This window comes from Sciurus carolinensis, chromosome 6 (assembly GCF_902686445.1).
Source record: "Sciurus carolinensis chromosome 6, mSciCar1.2, whole genome shotgun sequence".
Taxonomy (NCBI): domain Eukaryota; kingdom Metazoa; phylum Chordata; class Mammalia; order Rodentia; family Sciuridae; genus Sciurus; species Sciurus carolinensis.
The window spans coordinates 32,929,394-32,949,627 of NC_062218.1; the positions used below are offsets into that span (position 1 = coordinate 32,929,394).

The 20,234-nt window shown below is 42.4% G+C and overlaps 1 protein-coding gene across 3 annotated transcripts in view; it reads left to right on the forward strand.

Annotated features, from left to right (window-relative positions):
* Positions 1–663: 663 nt before the first annotated feature.
* Positions 664–20,234, forward strand: part of Egflam (EGF like, fibronectin type III and laminin G domains) — a 172,031-nt gene continuing 152,460 nt past the window's right edge. For 2 of the 3 annotated variants that reach the window (XM_047556908.1, XM_047556910.1), the window contains exon 1: positions 1,116–1,443. In XM_047556908.1, the coding sequence (XP_047412864.1) occupies positions 1,347–1,443 (97 nt within the window). In that variant the 5' untranslated portion in view covers positions 1,116–1,346. Of the gene's footprint in view, positions 740–1,115; positions 1,444–20,234 lie in introns of those variants that run through there. The other variant, XM_047556909.1, reaches the window with a different exon arrangement.

Genomic DNA, 20,234 nt, shown 5'->3' on the forward strand with positions numbered 1-20,234 from the left:
GCACGCGGTCCTCCCCGCCTGAGACCGCAGTCTCCCTCTGCGGGGCACTTCCTAGAGCCTTTGATCTTTCCCCAGGAACTGGCAAGGGCCGCGTTCCCCTTGTAGTTTATTCCTCTTGGTTTATTTATTGTATCTCCTTTCTCCTTTCGCGGATCGGAGGTCAGAACGCCAGTATGCAATGGAACTTGTGTACCGAGTCCTGCCTCTCGGGCCAGTACTGCGAAACTGTGCAAAAGGCGCACTTCAGTGAGTCCTGGAGCAGCAAAAGCAGAGGAGGGGAAGGGGTCCTTCCCCCTCCAGGGATCCAAGCTCGGAACCCGGATCCCAGGATCAGTGGCAAGGACTCCGCTCCGGTCGCCAGCCCCAGCCCCGCGGGCGAGCGCCCCCTTCCCACGGGCTTTCTCGGTCCGCCAGGGGGCTGGAGCAGCATGCTTCTCTCTCCAGGATTACCCTAGAGTTTTACCTCCTCCCCTGGAGGGTCTCAAGTTGCCATTCCTGCTGCGAGGGCACCCTGCTCCCCCGCGCGGGGCCCTAATCTCCACCCGGCGCTTCCGTCTGGGAGGCCCGGCCCCAGCTCTCCATCTGCGCATCTTAAATCCCATTTATCTTCTTAGCGCCCCAGACCTGGCTGCCCCGCCTCCGCCCCCTCTCCTCCACTTGCAAATCGCCCCGCCACTCGCACTCCCTCAAGTGCTCTGGACCCGCACCTTCAACCTTTGAGGTGGGAAAAGTCGCTAAAGTGGGTGGAAGCGACCTAGAGGGCGCGGCCGAAGGAGGGTCCAGCAAGGGAAGGGGGAGGCTCCCCGAGTTCAGGGTCAGGACCGCACCGGAGGGTCCCCGGTTCGTTATCACCTAACTCCTGCTCCTGTGTCTTCAGTAGTTGAAGTCGGGCCCCCCGCGCCCCCAATCTAGGTCGCCAGCGGGGAAGGGCTGAGCCGCGGCCGCTAGCGAGGGGGTGAGGGGCGGGCTGTCTGCACCCGAAGTGGGCGAGGAGTGAATGGTTTCAAGGCCTGCCCCTCTCACTTCAGCTCGATTGTAATTCCATCCCCGGGCGGGTCGAGCTTCCCTCCCACCGGCGGCCAGTCTGTCCCTCCCCTCGGCCTCCGACGTCCCCCCCTCCGCTTCCCCAAGCCCAGTCGCTCAAACCCGCTTCACTCTCGCACGCCGACCTCCCGGCTGCTGTCCTGTTCCCTGGACTCCCCCGGGACTCCTCTGTGGTTCCTGGACCCCCGCCTCCTCACCCCTGCCAAGAGATCCGCGGGTCCTCGTCCCCCACGCTCCCCCGGGGACGCCCTTTCCCCTGAGCGTCTGGGACTTGGTGAAACTTTGCAGGCGCCAGCGGAGAAATGGATTCGATCCGAGGCGTCTTGCTTGGGCTCTTGCTCCTGGCTTCCAGCATCCGACCCGGAGCACTGTCGCTCAGACCTGCTCTCCGAAAACCAGGTAATTCACACAGTCCACCCAGGGCCACCAAGCCCCGAGCACTCCTTTCCTGGCCCTAGGTGAGGACGCAAAGCCGGCAGCGCACAGCCTTTCTGTCCCTTGTCTAGAGCCAGTTTACCCGGCTTCAGCTCTGCCCATAGCTAAGCAGAGACAGGAGCCTCGCCCTCCCCCTAGCCCAGGCAGTTCCAGGGCTATTTGTTTGCTAAAAGAAATGATCTACTTTCCAGACCCAGGAGAGGTGGTGGGCTCTGTATTTGACCACAGAGACCTAAGACTTGGGGTAGCGGTCATGCTGTATCAATTACAGAGGATTGCGACTGTGCAGAGGAGTCAAACAGCTCCTCCTGAGTCTCTAAACATCTTATTGAATTCATATTGCCTAGAGCCCAGCCATTTCCTGTTAAATGTCTGAAGGTTTGCCTGGAGTGCCCTGCACATCTCCGGTCCTACCCACGCACTATGTAGGGATGCGCACTTTGCAGTTTGGATCCTCTGTCGCCCTGGGGCTGTTTGTACTGAAAGAAGCGCTCAGTGGGTTAATTTGATCCTGTTTTGAACTCCTGTCTTTGCTCTGCTATTTAAACAAAGATGTATGCATTGTAGGCTATTACAAAGGACTGGGGAGAACTAGAAATCACAATAGCTTGCATTTCCTCAAGTTATGTTGGTAAAAAGTCTTTATGTATGTTTATCTACTTCAGTTTTGCCTGTGTTGTGAGATTATTCAAAGTAGAACATTCTAAACAATAAAGTTTTAAGCATTGTTTCTGAATAACGATTTTTATTCTTCTTTGCTAGGACCATATTTAGAATTCTGAAAAAAAAGTCTGTTTTTCTTAGCTTACTTTGTAAACGAGGTTGTCTTATGGGATTAATTATATCTTATGAACAATGGAAAACAATATAACTTTATTTGAATGCAGTCTGCAAAACCCAAAGAAAGTGCAGTTTATCTTCACAAATGTTTCTATAAGAAAGAGGCAAACCAGGGAAAATTTATCAGAGGGCAAAGAAAATAATCTTGGCAGGTTCCCAGTTGGCTGCTTAAATATTTTCACTGCACAAGGATCTATCTGAAGCGATGTGACTTGTTGCTTCAGTCCTGGGGAGTCCTGTCTTCAGGGTGTATCTGTTGCCACTTGTGCTTTGCTACCTGCCTTGAAATTTTGGGTCATTATCATATATTCTACACCATGCTTAAATTATGAGCTATTCCATTTCCACACTGTTCAATTCATTTTGGAGATAACAGCAACAGTCCAATGTAGTATTATATTAAATTGTTTTTCTTCCTGCAAGCCCATATACACACCTTCAAGGATTTCAATAAAGGCCTTCTTTCTAACTTTCCTCCATAAGAGAACCACACATGATCAATTGCATTCTGCAGGTTGGTGCACATAAAATCATCTAGTTGCAATTTTTTGAACAATACATAGTAGTGTTTTTAACTCTGGTGTTTACAGTATTCCTTTTTATTTTTCATTTTTAAATTTTTTTACAGTATTCTTTTAAGAATAGATTTCAATCCACATCAGTAGAATTTTAAAATATTTTACAGAAGACTGGTGTATAAATTGCACATATGGTTCACACTATTTTTCTTTCTTTTCCTTTTACCTGGTTCATTAAGGGTCTTGTTCTGATATTCATGCCACCAATATGTCATGTTGACCTCTGATTTTACTTGAAGCACAGATGGGTTTTGATAGTGGAAACTCGACCTTTTAAGTATTTTTTACATATTAAATGCATGGAATTCAAGGTAGAAGGTGTGTTTAGGCTAGGTTCAGCCTAGAAGAGTTTTCTTATTACTTTATAATTTTATTCAGTGACTTTCAGGTTGGAAAGTCTCTTAGATTAAAATGACAGCTATTTCATAAACTTCAGGGCAAATTTTCCTCCCGGGCTCATTTACATCCCTTGGAAAGACTAGTTTTTGATCCGGAAAATTGGTCCAGATTAAAAACTGAATGTGCCCTGCCTGGCTCTGATGTGAACGGCAAGGAGCTAATTTATAATCTTCCCCAGACACCAGTAAACCCTGCTGGTGCCCATGTGGGAGTATCTCTGTACCTTGATGCCTCCATAGAAATTGGTCTGTATGTAGTACTTTGGAGGTAGGTGTCCACGGTGTAGGCATTCCAGAGAAGCCCTGTTTTGTTTGGAGAGCCCACCCTATCTCTTCAGGTTGCTAAACCTACTTTTGATAAGTGTTGCTTTGTTGGAGAAATCTTATATTCATATTAACCTGGAATTTCTCCATCCCGATCTCTCTTTGGGGAGAAAAACAGCAGATAGTAACTTCAGGTATGAGCACCCTTTCCCTCCATCCCAGGGCAGCATACCTTTTGTCATTGAACATAAGTAAAGAAATCTCTCACTTGCTAAGACTCACAAGAAATGGCAGTTTTGAAAGTAAGTGAAATTAAATAAAAAAACTAACACCAATCTAGTGCTCCTTACGTTGTCCTGAGGATGCAACATGCACTGATTTATTTAATCAGCCCCGTACCCAGTGAGATGGGTACTATTATCACCTGTTTTACTGAAGGGAAATTGTGGTCGAGAGAGGTTAAATATCACCCAAGGCCACATGACTAATCAGTGGTGGAATAGGAATTTAGGTTTTGATATTTAGGATCAGAAACTGAGTCCAGAGCAGCTCTGTTCTCATAAGTTTGTAGATTATTTTGTAGAGTGTCTTCCTCCAGGTTGAAGATAGGCATTCCCTATCTTCAGGTATACTACACTGGAGGCCAGGTCAAGGGCATTATTCCTGCTGGTGTGTGTGTGTGTGTGTGTGTGTGTGTGTGTGTGTGTGTGTTTGGATGAGTGACTGAATTGCTCTTAAACATTTGCACACGGGAAGTTGCCAGGCCTCCAGACAAAGGTGTGTATATGGTACTGACATGGGGTCTTGGAAGCCACTGCCTACCGACCTCTTCCTTAAGGATCAGGGGTGTAGTCCTGCAGGGTGATGACCTGCAGCTTTCTTTTCTTGTTGAACTCCTGGGGGTTAAAGCTCACAAGACCTAGAGGCTCCACTAGAGTACCTGGGAACCCTTGGAAGAATGGGAGGGTGGAAGGCTCTAAGTCTGTACCATCACCATGGAGTCTTTGCCCCAGGTCTTCATGGTGTAGAAACTCGATTTGTTGGAGAACCATTCATTCCTTTTCAGATTCAAATTCAAATCAGAGACCAGGAAGGAAGTGGAAAAACCCTCATTTTGCAAGTGGACTGAGAGCGATTTAGTGTCTTACCCAAGTAACATCAGAAGCTGAACAGGGACTAATACCTAAACCTGTCCCTGCTGGTGATCTCTAGCCTAGCCTTCTCCCTTACCCTGAGTCCCACCAGTAAGTCCTTTTGTGAAAGGAACTGTGGCATCTATGGAGTAGAAGGAAGGAAAGGGGAAAGTCAAACATCTGATGGAACCAGCACGCAATAAGCCATCTATATTCCCACAGGCAGATTGGAAACTCTTGCCTTTATTATTATCATTTTTGGGGGGTCAGATTTATAGAGGTATAATTTGCATCTAGTAAAATTTATCCTTTTTGGATATAGTGATTGATGAGTTCGTACAAACATATGCAGTAACATAACCACCCCCATAATGGAAATATATAGAACATTTCCATCACTCGAAAATATTCCCTGTGTCCCTTTCTAGAAAATCTACTCCCTCCCAGACCCTGGAAATCAGTGATCTGATTTCAGTCCCTGTGGTTTTGCCTTTTTGAGAATGCCATGTGTGGTGTCTTCCTTCTTTCACTTGACATAATGCTTTGAAGATGCATCCATGTTGCTGCCCATAGGTAGTTTGTTCCTTTTCTATTGCTCAGTTTAACTTTTCTCTAGCAAATGAGTTATGAGATGTTCCACGCTATTATTAATAAAGCTGCTACGTACATACAAGTCACATACAAGGCGTTGGGTGGATTATGTTCCATTTCTTTTGGAGAATAAGCAGGAGCAGCATCACTGCACCAGGTGCATGTGAGGCTTGATAAGAAAACCCCAACTGTGTTCGAGAGTGACTGTGCCATTTCTATTCCTAGGAACAATGAAAGCAAGTCACAGTTGTTCTGAATATTCCATAGCACTCCATATAGTTGTTTGTTGTTTTTGCGGTTTTGCTTTTTACTTGTTTTAGCTATTTCTAATAGATGCATATTGAGAACACAGTTTTAATTTGCATTTCCTTAATGACTACTGATATTGAATACTTTTTTCATGTACACATTCGATATTCAAGTCTCCTTTGGTAAAAATGACTCTTCCATTCAAGAAAAAACTTTAAAATTAATGTGATTTAATTTTTTTGAGATGGGGTCTCCCTGTGTTACCTCCACTGGCCTCAAACTTGCAATCTTCATGCCTCAGCCTCCCAGGTCACAGGATTACAGGTGTGTGCCAGTGCACCTGGCTCTGGCCAACTCTTTTCTTGACTTTTTACAAATTTCAGATGTTTGTTTTTCTTATTATTGAATTCTGGGTGTTCTTTGTATATTCTGGATGCAGGTCCTTTATCAGATACATGTTTTGTAAATATCAACTTCCAATGTGTGGCTTGTCCTTTTATTTTTGTAATTTACCTTTCAGAAAGATTTAAATTGTGATAAAGTCCAATTTACTACTTTTTGAAAGGCCCATGCTCTCTTTTGGAAGCTTAACTCAGGGTTATAAAAATGTTTCCCTGTGTTTTATTCTAAAAGTGTTTTAGGCTTTCCATTTAGGTTTATGACTAATTTTGAGTTAATTTTTGCATGAGGTTTAAGATGTAAGTTGAGGTTTATTTTCTTGTGTGTGAATGCATTGATTTTATTTGCTATGCCCTGCTTGTCACCAAGCACAGTGTCTCTGGCTTAGAAGGCTTCTGTAACTGCAAACAGTTGGTGTCATTAGGACCTGCTCATATCTCCATGCTATAGGTAGGGTGTAGCTCTGCTATCTCTCTACAAGGTTTTGACATCCAGTTCCTTGGTCTGGTCCTGCCATGGCAAGTTTGGGGCTGATGCCAAGAGCTGAGGACAGGGGTGGGTGCTGGGAGTTGGGGGTTACAGGGTAAAAACCACTGCTCTCACCTCCATAGCTTTATTCAGAAAAAACTCAAGGCATTGGTTAATTCTCTGGCACAGGGAGAGGGGCTGGAGAATGCACGTGGGTCCTGCTTTCCTCCAGTCTGTCCAGTTTGCCTGAGGTCCCAGGGTCAGTGGGAGACTTGAAAGTCAGAGTTCAGAGTTCATGGTTTCCCCTGGAGAAACTGAGGGTCCACATTCATCCTTAGGAAGATACAGATGTCCAGTCTTTTCCATTCCAAGTCCTCAGTATTTGTCTACCCATATAAATCCATTGAAATAAAGATCTAGGGAAACTTGAAACAGGCAAAGCAAGAGGCTGGAGAGAAGAGTTAGCTCATGGGCAGTGGAACTTGTTGGTTGATGGTGGAGAATACGTGCCACCCCTGTGGGATTTCCACAGCTGCTAGTAGTATGAGGCTGAATGACTAAGTGGTCAGGGGTCAGAGGTCACTCTGGTTCGTTTCCCCAATGCCACCTCTGTCAACCTGGAATTTATGACAGACTCATGACTGTCTCGCTTACAGGTCTCATCCAAGCCCCCTTTCCAAAGTATGCAGTTTGGGAGATAAATGTATGTCGATACCTCATGCACCTTGTTGTAAGTCTGTAAGTGCCCCTGTGGCAGAAAATCTGGTTCATCATTCTACTAGCCCTGCTCCCTCCTGTTCGTTTCTGCATCTTGTCTGATCACTGTGTAAAGCCCCTCTGTCTCTTGTCTTTTTTTCTGTTTTTCCTATGATTCTCTGTGAGTTGATGGGGCAGAGGAGACAAGATCAGTGATAAACGTAGCTTCACATGAGGCAGTACATGTTTCTCAGAATTATTTCTCAAGGAAAAGTTATTTGACCAGAAAGTAACTGAGTTTTTTTTTTTTTAATTTTTTTATTCCCTCTTTTGTTTTCTTACCCAGAGCTTTAATAACCTTAGAATTCTTCTGGGAGTGGTCATCCATCTATTCATGGGTTACTGTAGCCCAAAGATGACCCAGCGATTCTGAGCTAGATTGATGAAACACAGGGTCCCAAGTGTCGGGGGCTGAGGTGGATCTCAGCTTGCACCTAGTTATCCTGTGATACCTTGTATTTCCACACCTCACTCACTGGGCAAGCAGGACTGTAGCTCTTTCCAGCTGACTACATGACACGCTGTCTTGATTGTAGCAGAAAACCTTTTGAGCTGGTCATAACCCTAGCCTCTTGTCTTGCTCACTGCATGTCAAGCTGTACATGCTGGAAGTGCACCTGCCATGTCAGGGATAGAAAAAGGGAAAGGGAAGGAGACATGGCAGAGACTAAGTGGCAGTTTGCAGGGAAAATCCCCCAAACGCATCTGTGATTCCATTAATTGTGGACTTCGCTTTTGAAGAAGGATCCAGAGTGTGACTTCAGCGTCTTGAAATGAGCTGGAAGATATTTGCTTCCTGCAGAAGCCCTGATCTCACAAGGGGAAGAGGGACTCAGGTGAAAACAAACCAAATCAATTCAAACTCTTGTCCGCAGAGGGCGCACTTTCCAGAGAGGGCTCTGAGCAGGTGTCAGGCCCCTGGCGAGAGAATTTCCTGAAGGGGAAGAATTTTTATACTGCACCTCAGGCATCTGCCTTTTTAACAAGAATTCTGGGTGACTTGATGCCAGTGGTTGGGTCTACACTTTGAGAATTGGGCTTCACCTCTGCCTCCCCTTCTTTGTTCCTCCCCAGATGCTCTTTGGGGCACCTGCAGTCTCTCCTTGATTCTTTCTCACCAAAGTGAGACAGCTAGCAACAGCATGTTGCTCCGGGTGTCTGTAATTTAATAAGACAACCCCAGGTGTAGACTCTCAGTGGGTTTTTTGGAGGCTGGATTTGGGATGTGTAGTCTTCTTAAGATGCATGAATGACATCTTATCTGAGCCAGGTCCCCCTCCTCACCCTCATTCCCCACACGTGCATTGAGAGTTGGCTCCACAGGGAGGGAAACCTACAGCAGCCTTAACCAAAAGCCATGCCTATTTTGTATAATCAGTCCCTGCCATCCCTTTCCCTCTCGCCTCCACAAAGCTTGTTCTTTCAGTGACTGGTTCCTCTTGGCTGAGCAGGAAAGCTCAGGTGGGAGTACACATTTAGATATTCAACAAATTTGGTTTCAAGTTCTGACACTGTTTTATATGGATTACTTGGTGGCATTGGGCAGATTATATAAACTCAGTTTCCTCATCTGTAAAATTGGTTAAGGAAAGAACCTACCTCATAAGCTTTTGAAGAGGAGTAAGACAATGCATGATCCAAGGCATTGAGAAGGATTAGAAGATGGAAGTTTGAAGGCAGTATTGAAGAAACTAGATTGTTCAATCTGGGTAAGGAAAAAAAAATCTGACAGAATAAATATATTTGCAGATATCCTAAGAAACAGACGTAGACATTGATGATTTTATGTACTTTTATCCTTTTTCACATATGTAATTCATGATTGCATATGATTTCATTTGTATTGAATTGCAAATTTTTTGCATAAATTAATTTAAAAATCAGAAAGACTCTCCAGTCAACTACCTGACTGGATTTGTTAGTTTGGAAAATGAAGTTGCCAAGTGTGTGGATGAACTTTGTGAAATTGTAACCTTCAGATTGGTGAGTGATTTTTTCCTGGTAATTGTTTAGGGCAAAGTTTTACTGGATGGAGAAGGAGGGGGCAGGCAGCTGTTCCAGAAAGTAAGTTATCCAGACTGATCTGTGATGGGGAGTCAGCAAATGTTTCCTTGAAGCTAGAGAGCTAGGAAATGGTTCAGATCTTGCTCATTGACCAGGTGATCAGAGTAATTCATGAGCCACTACCAGTGACCTGGAAAGATAGGCCAGGCTCAGTCCACTTCCTATTAATTATTCTTATATTTCCTCAGCTATTGGAAGCCCCCACTTGCCCCAGATAACTCCATCAGCTTAATTTAAGAATCAAAAGAAATAAAGCAAACTAGTGCTTTGAAAGAGCTGAAGTGCTACATAAAGATAGGATGTTGCAGGTTGAATGCCTCAATCTGAAAATCTGAAACCCAGAATTGTCCAAAATCCAAAACTTTTTGAGCTTTGGCGCAATTTCATAAGTAGAAAATGCCACATCTTACCCCGTATGTGAAACAGGTTTCATGCACAAAATTATTAAAAATAGTGCACAAAATTACCTTTAGCTTTTAGGTATAAAGTACATATAAAACATATATGAATTTCATGTTTAGTCTTGGGTTCCATTCCTAGGATATTTCAGTACATATATGCAAATACTCTGAAGTCTGAAAAACTTTAAATTCAGAACCACTTCTGGTCCTCAGCATTTTTGGATAAAGGATACCCAGCCTGTAGTATCTAACAATAATCACAGTAATTATTATTACTTTAACCAACCAGACCAACCAAGGATATACTTTCCGATGCTTTGATCTCAATTCCAAGTCTCTTCCTTCTCTATTCCCCAAAGACACTTGATGTTTCATTCTTCGTCTGACTCTGCAAATCTTGAGCAATTTAAATTTTAACACTTGTGTTTGCTGACAGGGCACTCAAAAATCCCAAATCAGATTTAATCCAATGTTAATGCTATTTATTTTTCTTGGTGCAATAGGTTTATATTAGCCATTTAACAGTTTACATTGTGCAAAAGGAGTCGTATCAGCAGGCACTTTGCTATAACATCTGGGCAGTTGGGAACATAATACTTAAATATAACCTGCGTTTAAAGCCTTCCTTGGACAGATGGCTAATTTTATTGATCCAATCTTACATTTAAGAATAGGTCCCATGATCCTTTGCTTGTAATTCTTAGAGTGAGCAGAGAAATAAATAAAATGGGTGACGGCTGTGAATTAGGTGCCTGTTATATTGTCTGTGATTTATTTTTTAAATACTTCAATATAAACAGTAGCAGTATGAATTACTTTAATCTCCACCTTAAGGGAGCTTCGTTAATGCTTGAAGTAATCCAGGCTAGAAGATAGCAATACTCCACCATGAGAGTTCACATCTATTTTCATTTGTTGGTGACTGTGCCATACCACTGGTTAAATATTTGGAACTTTACCTGTGCCCTAGGGGGAAACCCACCCTTCAGGATTGCTTAGTTTTCATTTGAAGAACTTTACTGTGTAGTCCACTCTCAAAGGTGGCTGCAAAAGTACTTTGAACGATCTTATCAAACAATCACAATGGAGGATTTGTTAATTAGCACACATTTTGCTAGATATAGTGCCCATGTAACAGTAGAGTCATTTGCCTGTTCCCCTCGATGGTTTGCTGATCCTGCCATTAGAATACTACGTATCTGCCTTAGTAGGTACAAGCAGGTGATTGCATTAATCGGGGTAATTAACACTATCTGCTGTGATGAAAAACTCCAAATTTTTGTGGCTTCACACAAAATTGATTTTTCATTTACTTCAAGTCCAATGGGTTATTTCTGGTTGATTGGCTCTTCTGGGCTGCTGTTCTCTAAAGGGTGTTGCAAAGACCCAAGTCATTCTGTCTTTAAAACCTCCACATTATCATACCACTAAGGCTCTCCAAGGTGGAAGGTAAAGAGAAAGCTTTGCATGACAGATTTTATGTGCCATATTAGAACACAGTCACACGGTCCCAACCAAACTGTAAGGATTCTGGAGAATGAATGTGTGCTGTGTGCAAAGGAAGGAAATGAACCAGGTGTGGTGGGATCATCTCTGATGTACTACTGTGGAGTTCTTAAAATGGCAAAGAAGTTATCAAATTGGCAAGAGAAGGTTAAATGATAGTTCTTGTGTCCTTTGCTTGTGGATATTGGTATATGTAGCAGAATCTGGTCTGATATTTACTTTAATTGTACTGTGCAACCTGGTTGAAAAGCCAATTATTAACTATCTTAGTCTGCTTTCTGTTACTACAGTTAAATGCCTGAGTCTGGGTATTATAAAGAAAAGAGGTTGTTTTGACTCTCAATTCGGGTCCAATATCATAGGACTGCACCTGGTGATGACCTTGCTGGCAGAGTCCCACGGTGGTGCAGGGCATGTCATGGTCAGAGAGAAGAAGCATATGCATGTGCGTGTTTCTTTCTTCCTCCTTTTTTTTTTTTTTTTTTTTTTTTTGAGACAGGGTTGCTTAGATTTTGCTAAATTGCTGAGGCTGGTCCTGAACTTGCCATCCTGCCTCAACCTCCCAAATCACTGAGATTACATGTATGTGCCACTGCACCTGGCTGTCCTCCTCTTTTGGTAAAGCCACCAGTATTCGATAGTGGGGACTAACCCTCATGACTTTATCAATCCTAATCACCTCCCAGGGCCTTACTTCTAAATGCCCTAGTCAGATTAAGTTTCCACTTTCTTAATACCAATGGGAATTACTTTTCGATGAATGAACCCTTACTGGATACATTCAAACCACACCCAGACCATAGCAGTTACCATATATCTATTTGTTGGAGGCCAACTAATTTAACAAAAGAACCTAAAAACTAAGCAGTCAAATTGACTTAGGTTGATTTTCAATAGGGTCCCAAAAGAGTGGATGTGACTAAATTAATATATGTTATACATTGCTACATATTTCCTACCTTTTACAAAAAAAAAGTAGAATCCTTTAAAAAAGTAACATAACTACCTAGCAGATAAAATAGAGTAAATTTCTAAGGCATATCAACTAATCCAATTTTCTAGAAGCTCCTTCTATTTGTGTTCTATAAAAAAAGACTATACTCTATAGAAAAATTCTATATATGGTAGAAAAATTCAATCAGTGAGAGATGCTTCTTAAAATACAAAAAATAATATTTTAGACACCACAGCCTGCTCTGATGAGAGATAAAGATGTTGTAGATGCATCCCAACAAAAATCAATTGGTACATTTGCTTGATCTCGTTTGATTTTTGTTATTCTTGCCCCACTGGAAAGTTAGGGCATGAAACCACCAGAAGTAAACGGGCTTAGGCAGCATGTGAACCTGTGTTGACCGCCCCTAGATCTTGTTGCTTGAGGTCGGCCCAAAGACGTTGCTAAGCTAACGTGTGAGCTCATGGGTGAGCTCATTACAGAGCACCTGGCCCAGCTTTGCAGTCAGGAGGGACATGGCCAGTGAAACATCCTCCTTATCCAGCTTTCACTTGGAGAGGTTCCTTGTATGTCACAGGGCACTCTGTAGAATGACCCAGGGTTTCTTGCAGTCATGCTTCAGCCTGTTCGATGCACAGATAAAGTGCTGGTTTTGCAAAATACTTGATGACTCTGGGGCTGTTTCCAGCCGAGCAGCAGCTGTAGCAGCTGGGGGATGTCCCCTGAATCCTCCCAAGTGTCTCCTAGCGAAGAATCTTTTGGGGTCTCAGGGACCACCCAGATGACTGAGCCTGGCTTCAAAGCTTTCCATTCCTTCACTATCCAGCCATCTTCACTGGTAACAGCTAGATCTTCAATATTTTAAGGCTTACCATTCGCATCTCAAGGCTTTCTCAATTTCTCAAACCTCTCTTTGATGTTCTGGGAGTTTCTAATTAGTGTAGTAAAATAACTAAACCATTAGGTTTAGAGAAGAAGCATCCGTTTGATAGCTATTTGAAAGTAATCGACAGGCTTACTCACATCCTACATGGGGAACACCCATCATCTTGGAAGAATCATAACAAGATTCCAACAGGAAAACCGAGGTTTGAGTTCAAGCTTCAGCATTTATTGTTGTCTGATGCCAGATGTCTTATATTCTTTTGATTTCTTTTCTGATATTTAAGGTTCATAACACCTACAACAAGGGTGTTGTGCGATTTATTTAAATACAACTACAAACATACCTAAACATTTGGCACATAATGGGCACTCTAAAGTTAGTGCACATTAATTAGATTGGTTCTGGTTTATAGTTATAAAGTGGTAGAGATAGCAGTTTTTTCATATTTGATAGAACTTCAAATTTTGAAGACTTTGGCATAAGTGTATAATTGAGATTAGGCACCTGGGAAAACACAAACAGAATGAAGTTCATTTCCTCAATTTTATACTACAGATTCTTAAAGTTTATACCCCCAAATAATGACTTGGAGCATCTAGATTAGTCATAAAGTTCATGACATTGTTGAAAGCCCTGGAGCCAAATTCAAGTTTAATAAAAATAGCCTATGTTTGTTTTGGTCTTTGTACAAAATCAAGAAAAAATGATCAAGCCACCGTAGGAGTAATAGATTTTCATGTGTAAATTGTACAATTCCCTGCCCAAAATGAGGTTATTTGTAGTTGGAATACTTAAAAAAGGTTAGCTACCTTCTTTACTATGATATTGAGAGTAAATGCAAAAGCAGCTATTTCTATGAAATCTTCTCTCTCCCCGTTTACTTCAACCACATTCTCTGCCAGAATAATCTTTCCCAAATGCAGTTCTAATCCTGTCACTCTTGTGTTTACTATCTCATTCTGACTCCCTATAGCCTTCCAAATTTTAAAGCCCAGCATCTGAGTCTTGTCACAAGATGGCCCCAACCAACTTTCCTGTCTTCTCACTGAATACACAGGCTGTTTTCCTGCCAAGCTGGATTATTTGTGATTTTATAGAACTCCTCTTCACTTTCCCAGTGCTGAACATTATCCACATGTTGATCTGCCCCCTTGGAATAAAGCTTCCCTCCTCTCTTCCCAAGGAAATTCAATGACCCTTTGAAGCTTGACTCAGTAGCCCCCAGGTCCATGAGTTTTCTATCCTCCTAGGCAGAGGCCATTCCTCTCTTCCCCCATTCTGCCTTAGGTCGTGTTATTGGTGTACCCAACTCATGTCTTCTATTCTTAACTTTGTCAAGAAAAGCCCCACGGCTTCTCTCCAGCTCTGCGTCTCCTGCACTGCCTGGTGGAGTGTGTGACTTGCCTGTGATCGGCCCTTCACCAACAGCTGTGGAATGGGAAACAGCAGCCTCACTCTGGGCAAATAGGTTTTCATCTTGTGTGATTAATTTGGTCCTGCTCCCAGCTCCCAAATTCATTTCCTTCCTTGAGGGCAATACCGAAAAGGTGTCACTTCCATGTGCCAACATTTTTGTTCAACCTGTGAGACATTTGAAAACCCGTATTGCAATGTGATTCAGAGAAGGAGATGGCTGGGCTCAGTCAGCAGCAATGTGTCATTTAGGTCCCACCTCCATACTGCCGAAGACCGTTGGAATGGCAGGTTTTAAGGAGACACTGATTGAGTTCACGCTGTGAAATACATCATCAGCCGTACCCAGGGAACAGGTGGGACTTGAAGCTCCATGTGGGGCTGCCTCAGACCTGCTTTTTACCCTGTCTTTGCAGGTTAAGAGGCAAAAGCTGTACCACTTACGCAGACATCAGAAGACAGTGGGTGACGAGGGGGTTAAATAGTCCAATGCTCAACACCCCTTCTTCCCCATCTGCCTTTAGAACCAAAGGCAAATGAGGCTTGTGTGGGAATGGTCTGATGGAGAAGGTCAGGTTGCAGGAGAACTGTCTCCTGTGTGAGGTCCGAGGTCTGACTGCAAGGTCATGTGGAAAACAGTGCCCCAGTTCTTCAACATTCTTCTTCAGTTTTATTGTGCTGACCTGGCTTGCTTATGAAGATCAGTTCTACAATCCCTGGGAAGGAAAGCAACCAAAAGCAAGAGTGTTTGCAAAAGGTTTTTTCATCCTTTGTTTTCTTAAGGACCAACAAGCCTACTGAAATGAATGCCCCAGGACAGCCCAACTGAAAGCAAACCATCGATAGACCCATTCATCCACTGACTTCTTGATCTGTAGAGAAGTCCATGGTGATGCACACATGCATAAATATAGAGTTGAAATAAGCTGCATTATAATGGTAATCAAAATGAACCATAAAAATGATCTGATGCTGAAGTATCAGGAAGAAGTGTACTGATGTCTGAAATTTACTTCAAAATACATCAAACAATAAGATTCACTGACATATGGGCAGGATCATTGTTAGATCTATGATAAATTGAGTCTAGTAAAATATTAGTGGTTGAACTCACGTGGTGAGTATAAACATGACCACTGTAAAATCTTCCACTTCTTTGTATCTTTCAATGTTTTTATGATACGGTGATGGAAAAGACGAACCAAGTGTTAAGGAAATGAATGACTCCACTTCTCCACCCATGGAGAGCGAGGTCCCAGCATGGTGTGCTCTGCCCACATCCTGGTGGACTTTCTCCTTTGTTCTGCTCCTCAATGCACACTCGACCTCTGCTCTGCTCTGCTGTTGCGTGCTCCAACATCACCCCACTCCTTTTCTCTTTGGCTTCTTTAGGGTTCAGTCAATGGGGAGCACCAGGAGTAGAACAGGGGAGAGAATCCAGTGTATTTCCCCCCTGGTTTCTCCCAGTTTTAGTCTGCTTTGCTGGTAGCTGTTGTGTTTCTCTCCAACCACAAGCTCCCCACCCTCCATGGCTCCTGACTCTGGTTGGGTTCAGTAACTCTGTCCTCTCCACTCTCACTTTCAGACCCGGTGTAGTAACAGCATCTTTCTGGTGTGGTTTATGGTCACATCAGTCTCCTTAGCTGTTCATTATAGCAGCTTATACTTCTGTAAGCAGCCTTTTAATTAAAATCTTTTTAAAATTAAGTCAATACTTCTTCCTGCTGGGACCCTAATTGATACCTTTGGTGCTACTGCTTTGTAATACATGCCCTATTTCTACTATTCTCCTCCTAGGCGTACCCATCAGGTTTTGATTTGTGTGTAGCTTGCATTCAGAGCTCTCTGAGGAGCAGGTCTGATTTAGCTTAGGGAAGCCTGCTGTAAATTCATGGAGTAACTGCAAGTATAATAGAAACCTTGATATTTTGAGGATGAGCTTTTCCTCTGGGCACAGATCTGCTGGCCCCATGGATAAGAGAATACCGAGACTGACATGCTCACGACTGTGTGGTGCTGAGAAATAATTATAGCAGTATTCAGAACTCTTAATAGAAATTCTGTAAGTTCTAGAGATCTCTTGTACAACCTTATATTTCGAGTCAACTGAATGTATTTTATATTTAAAAATCTGCGAAAAGGGTAGATCCTATGCTAAGTGTTCTTACCAGCGTAAAATAAAAGGAAAAGAATTAAGAATTGCCCCTGTTTCATATACTATGTTGTTTTGATTAACATATGAACTAAATTAAAACGTAAACTAAGCATCATCTCAGGTGTTACCAGATAAAATGCACAATACCCACTTGAATTTGAAAGCAGATAAGTGATAAATACTTTTGCAATAAATTTTATTGAATCAAACAAATACATTTTAATGTAGGTATATCCAAAATATTGCTCGTGACATACTTTTATCAAAAACATTATTCATCTGAAGTTCAGATTTAACTGGACATTCTGTGTTTCTGTTTGGTAAGTCTGGCAACTAGTCTCAGCGTAATCACAGCAATGGGTCACGTTATTTTCTCACTCTCAATGCCTTTTTTGCCTGATAGTAGTAGCTGTGTGTCTTTTGAAAAGTGGTACTTAGGAGACTAAGCATGACATTTGGAAGAGGACTGAGAGAAATGTGAATCTGCATTCCATCATTAGGAAACTAACCTTCTGTGTGACTTTCCACTGAAATGGGCTCACCACATAAGACTTGGAGATTTTCTCTAAGATAACTCAAAGTGAATTTACTAAGATTGATACACTGTAAATGCTAAATAAAATAAAGTTATTTTATTGTTCTTTTCATCCAAATAAGAATGATTTAACCAAAAGAAAAATTCTAAGGATCCAAATGTCTCTGGACAGGTGTGGAATGAAGGGAAGATGATCTTCGTCTTTTGAGACAGTCATTGTAACCCTAAACTAACCTCTCATAACTCTGGTGAATTTGACCTAAAGAGAAAGACCACAGCGGGTCTTCTGCTGTTTGTTAGGTTTAGTTGATTTTTGTGTTCCTGCTATTTTAAAGACTCTGTTCTGATCTCTTGGCTATAAAATATTGTACCTTATATTTTATAAGATTAGTAGAGTTGAACATGCTTATTAGTCAAGCTGAAAAAAATTTATCAGGTCATCTCTGTTGTCTTAGAGTGAATTCCCCAGAAACAGAACGTGAGACAATGATTTGAAAGAAAATAGTTTATTCGAAAGGTGCAGCAAAATGGGCGAGGGGAATGTAGGAGTGAGACAGGGAGGTTTTCTAATCAAGCCAGTTATATGTGGATGGTTGAGTTCAAACTCATGGGAGAAAATCTAGAACGCGACTCAGTTATCCACCTGAGGGGCAAAAGGAGCTGGGGTGCTCACAGCAATCCTGTCAGTCCCTGGGGGAGCAGGCTAGGAGGGTGGATGCTAACTCCCCAGCACTTCCATCCTGCTGGGCTTATAGACAGAGTAGGTTTCTGTGTCTTCTGAGAAAACACTCCAGCAAAAAGTTGCAGATGCTGGTAGCTGGAAGTGGGCTGGCCATCTCCGATATGGTGACACCTGAAAGGTTATGGCCGGCATGGACAGTTGTGTTATGCCCATAATCGATTAATTTTATTTGGACATGCAAACCTGAATGCCATTAACCATATGGGTAAATAAGTTCTCTCTTATCTGTGGTTTTTCTTTTCATGGCTTCAGTTACCCACGGTTAACCTCAGAATGAAATTATTAAATGAAATTTCCAGAAACAAACAATTCATAAGTTTTAGATTATTTGCTATTCTGGGGTGATGAAATCTTGTGCATATCAGTACATCCTGCCCGGTACGTGAATCACCCCATTATTCAGTGTTTCCATGCTGTATGTGCTACCCACCCTTAGTCACTTAGTGGCTATCTCAGGTTGTTAGTTCACTTGTCTCAGTGTCATAGTGTTTGTGTTCAAGCAACTCTTACTTTACTTAATAATGGTCCCAAGGAGTAGTGATGCTGGCAGTTTTATTATAACATATTGTTATAATCGGTCTATTTTATTAGTTATTATTATTAATCTATTATTATGCCTAACTTAAAAATTAAACTTTATCATAGGTATGCATGTTTATGAAAAATCAGTATATATAGGGTTTGCTACTATCTACTTTTTCAGGAATCCACTGGGAGTTTTAGAATGTATTCCCCTCAGATAAGGAAAGGCTACTGTGTATTGTAGGAAGTAGGCAAAAGATGTTGGGGAACTCCAAATCCTGGATTCCATTTCTTAGTTCCAACCTACATTGGAATTTTTCAGGGGAAAAATATCTATATCACAGTAGAAAATACAGCCTTTTGATTGAATCACAAGTTCTCCAGTTGAGCTGCTTGGGTTTTGGATCTGAGACCTAACAACAACTGGGGGAAAAAAAAAAAAAACATTTTATTCATTTGTGCTGAGAAGGTCAGTAGAAATCGTAGTCTTCATTGTTCATAGTTACACCCAACAGTTTAGAACTTATTTGTAGGTCATCGATGGTTGCAAACGGGAAGAATCCACATTTACATTTAAAGGCATGCATTCACCTTCACAAAACAATAGTGATAGCTAACATTTGTAGAGCATCTGCTGTGTGCCAGTCACTGGTAGTACAGCAGAGCCTCCTGAGGCCTCCTGGCATCCTAATGTTAGCACTGGAAGGGACTTTAGGGGTAACACTGTATGGTCTGGGAAAGATGCATCGCTTGCCTAAGTCATGCTGCTATTTAGGTGGACTCTGCACTAGGACCCAAGTGGTCTGACCCCTGGTCTGATGCTTTGTCTGCTAGATCCACCACCTCCATGACTCCATGGTAGAGAGCTTATGCGCAACTTCTTTCTTTTCACTGATTGGTTCTTCTTTCCTCTAGAATGTAGTCTTTGCTCCTACATTTCGAACTCCTAGCCCAGTCTCCTAAGGTACTGTCATGTATGGAGAAACAAATGTCTGGTGAAAAGGTTGCCCCTGATCTCCAGTCACATCTGAGCCACCATCTCAGTTCCTCGTCTTCAGCTCCAAACTACACATTTGTGAGAGGCACAGAGACCTGCGGGCATAGATGCAGGGGTGTCAGGTATAGAGGGGAAGCACATTGTAAACTATCAAATTTCCCCTCTGGCATTTTATCCACAACATACTCTGAGGTGAAGCACCTGTGAAGGGGAAATTTGTGTCATAGGACGGTGTCAGTCGCTTAGTTAATCACTTGGCTTACCTCTCCTTGTTGGGGATAACCTTGAGGAATTAATCCACTATGGCAAGATTCCAGAACATTTTTATAAAACACAATGATAGCCATACCTCTTAGAGTACCACCTTGCATAGTATTGCTCCCTTAGAGGCAAGGTTAGCAAACATGTTTTGTAAAGGGCTGCAGTAAATATTTTATTTAATTTGTTTCTATTTATTGGGTCTCAGTCACAGCTACTACTCTCTGTCATTGTAGAGCAAAAGCAGCTGTAGGTAATATGTAAATAAATATGCATGCCATATTTCAATAAAACTTTATTTATAAAAAAAGGTCAAGGGCCAAAGTTGGCCCATGAGCTGTAATTTGATGACTCTGATTTAAAGTGCTGAAACACTATTAGTCTGAGTTCTCAAATAGCTGCTGTTTCCTTTTGTGCGCTCCCTCTCTGGTCTCATTGGTTACTGACATCGTTAATATCCTCTCTTCCTGTTGAAACCTTCGTGTTTCCTGGCAAAGAGGCTGATCCAATTCCTAAACACCAACAAAGACTGAGTGGTTGTAATGGATAAATGTATGATGAACATTAGACCAAGTCCAGGAGAGTTAGCTTGTTAAAGTAATTGTAAATAATCCTGAGAACATAACATCATCCAGTAAGTGCTGC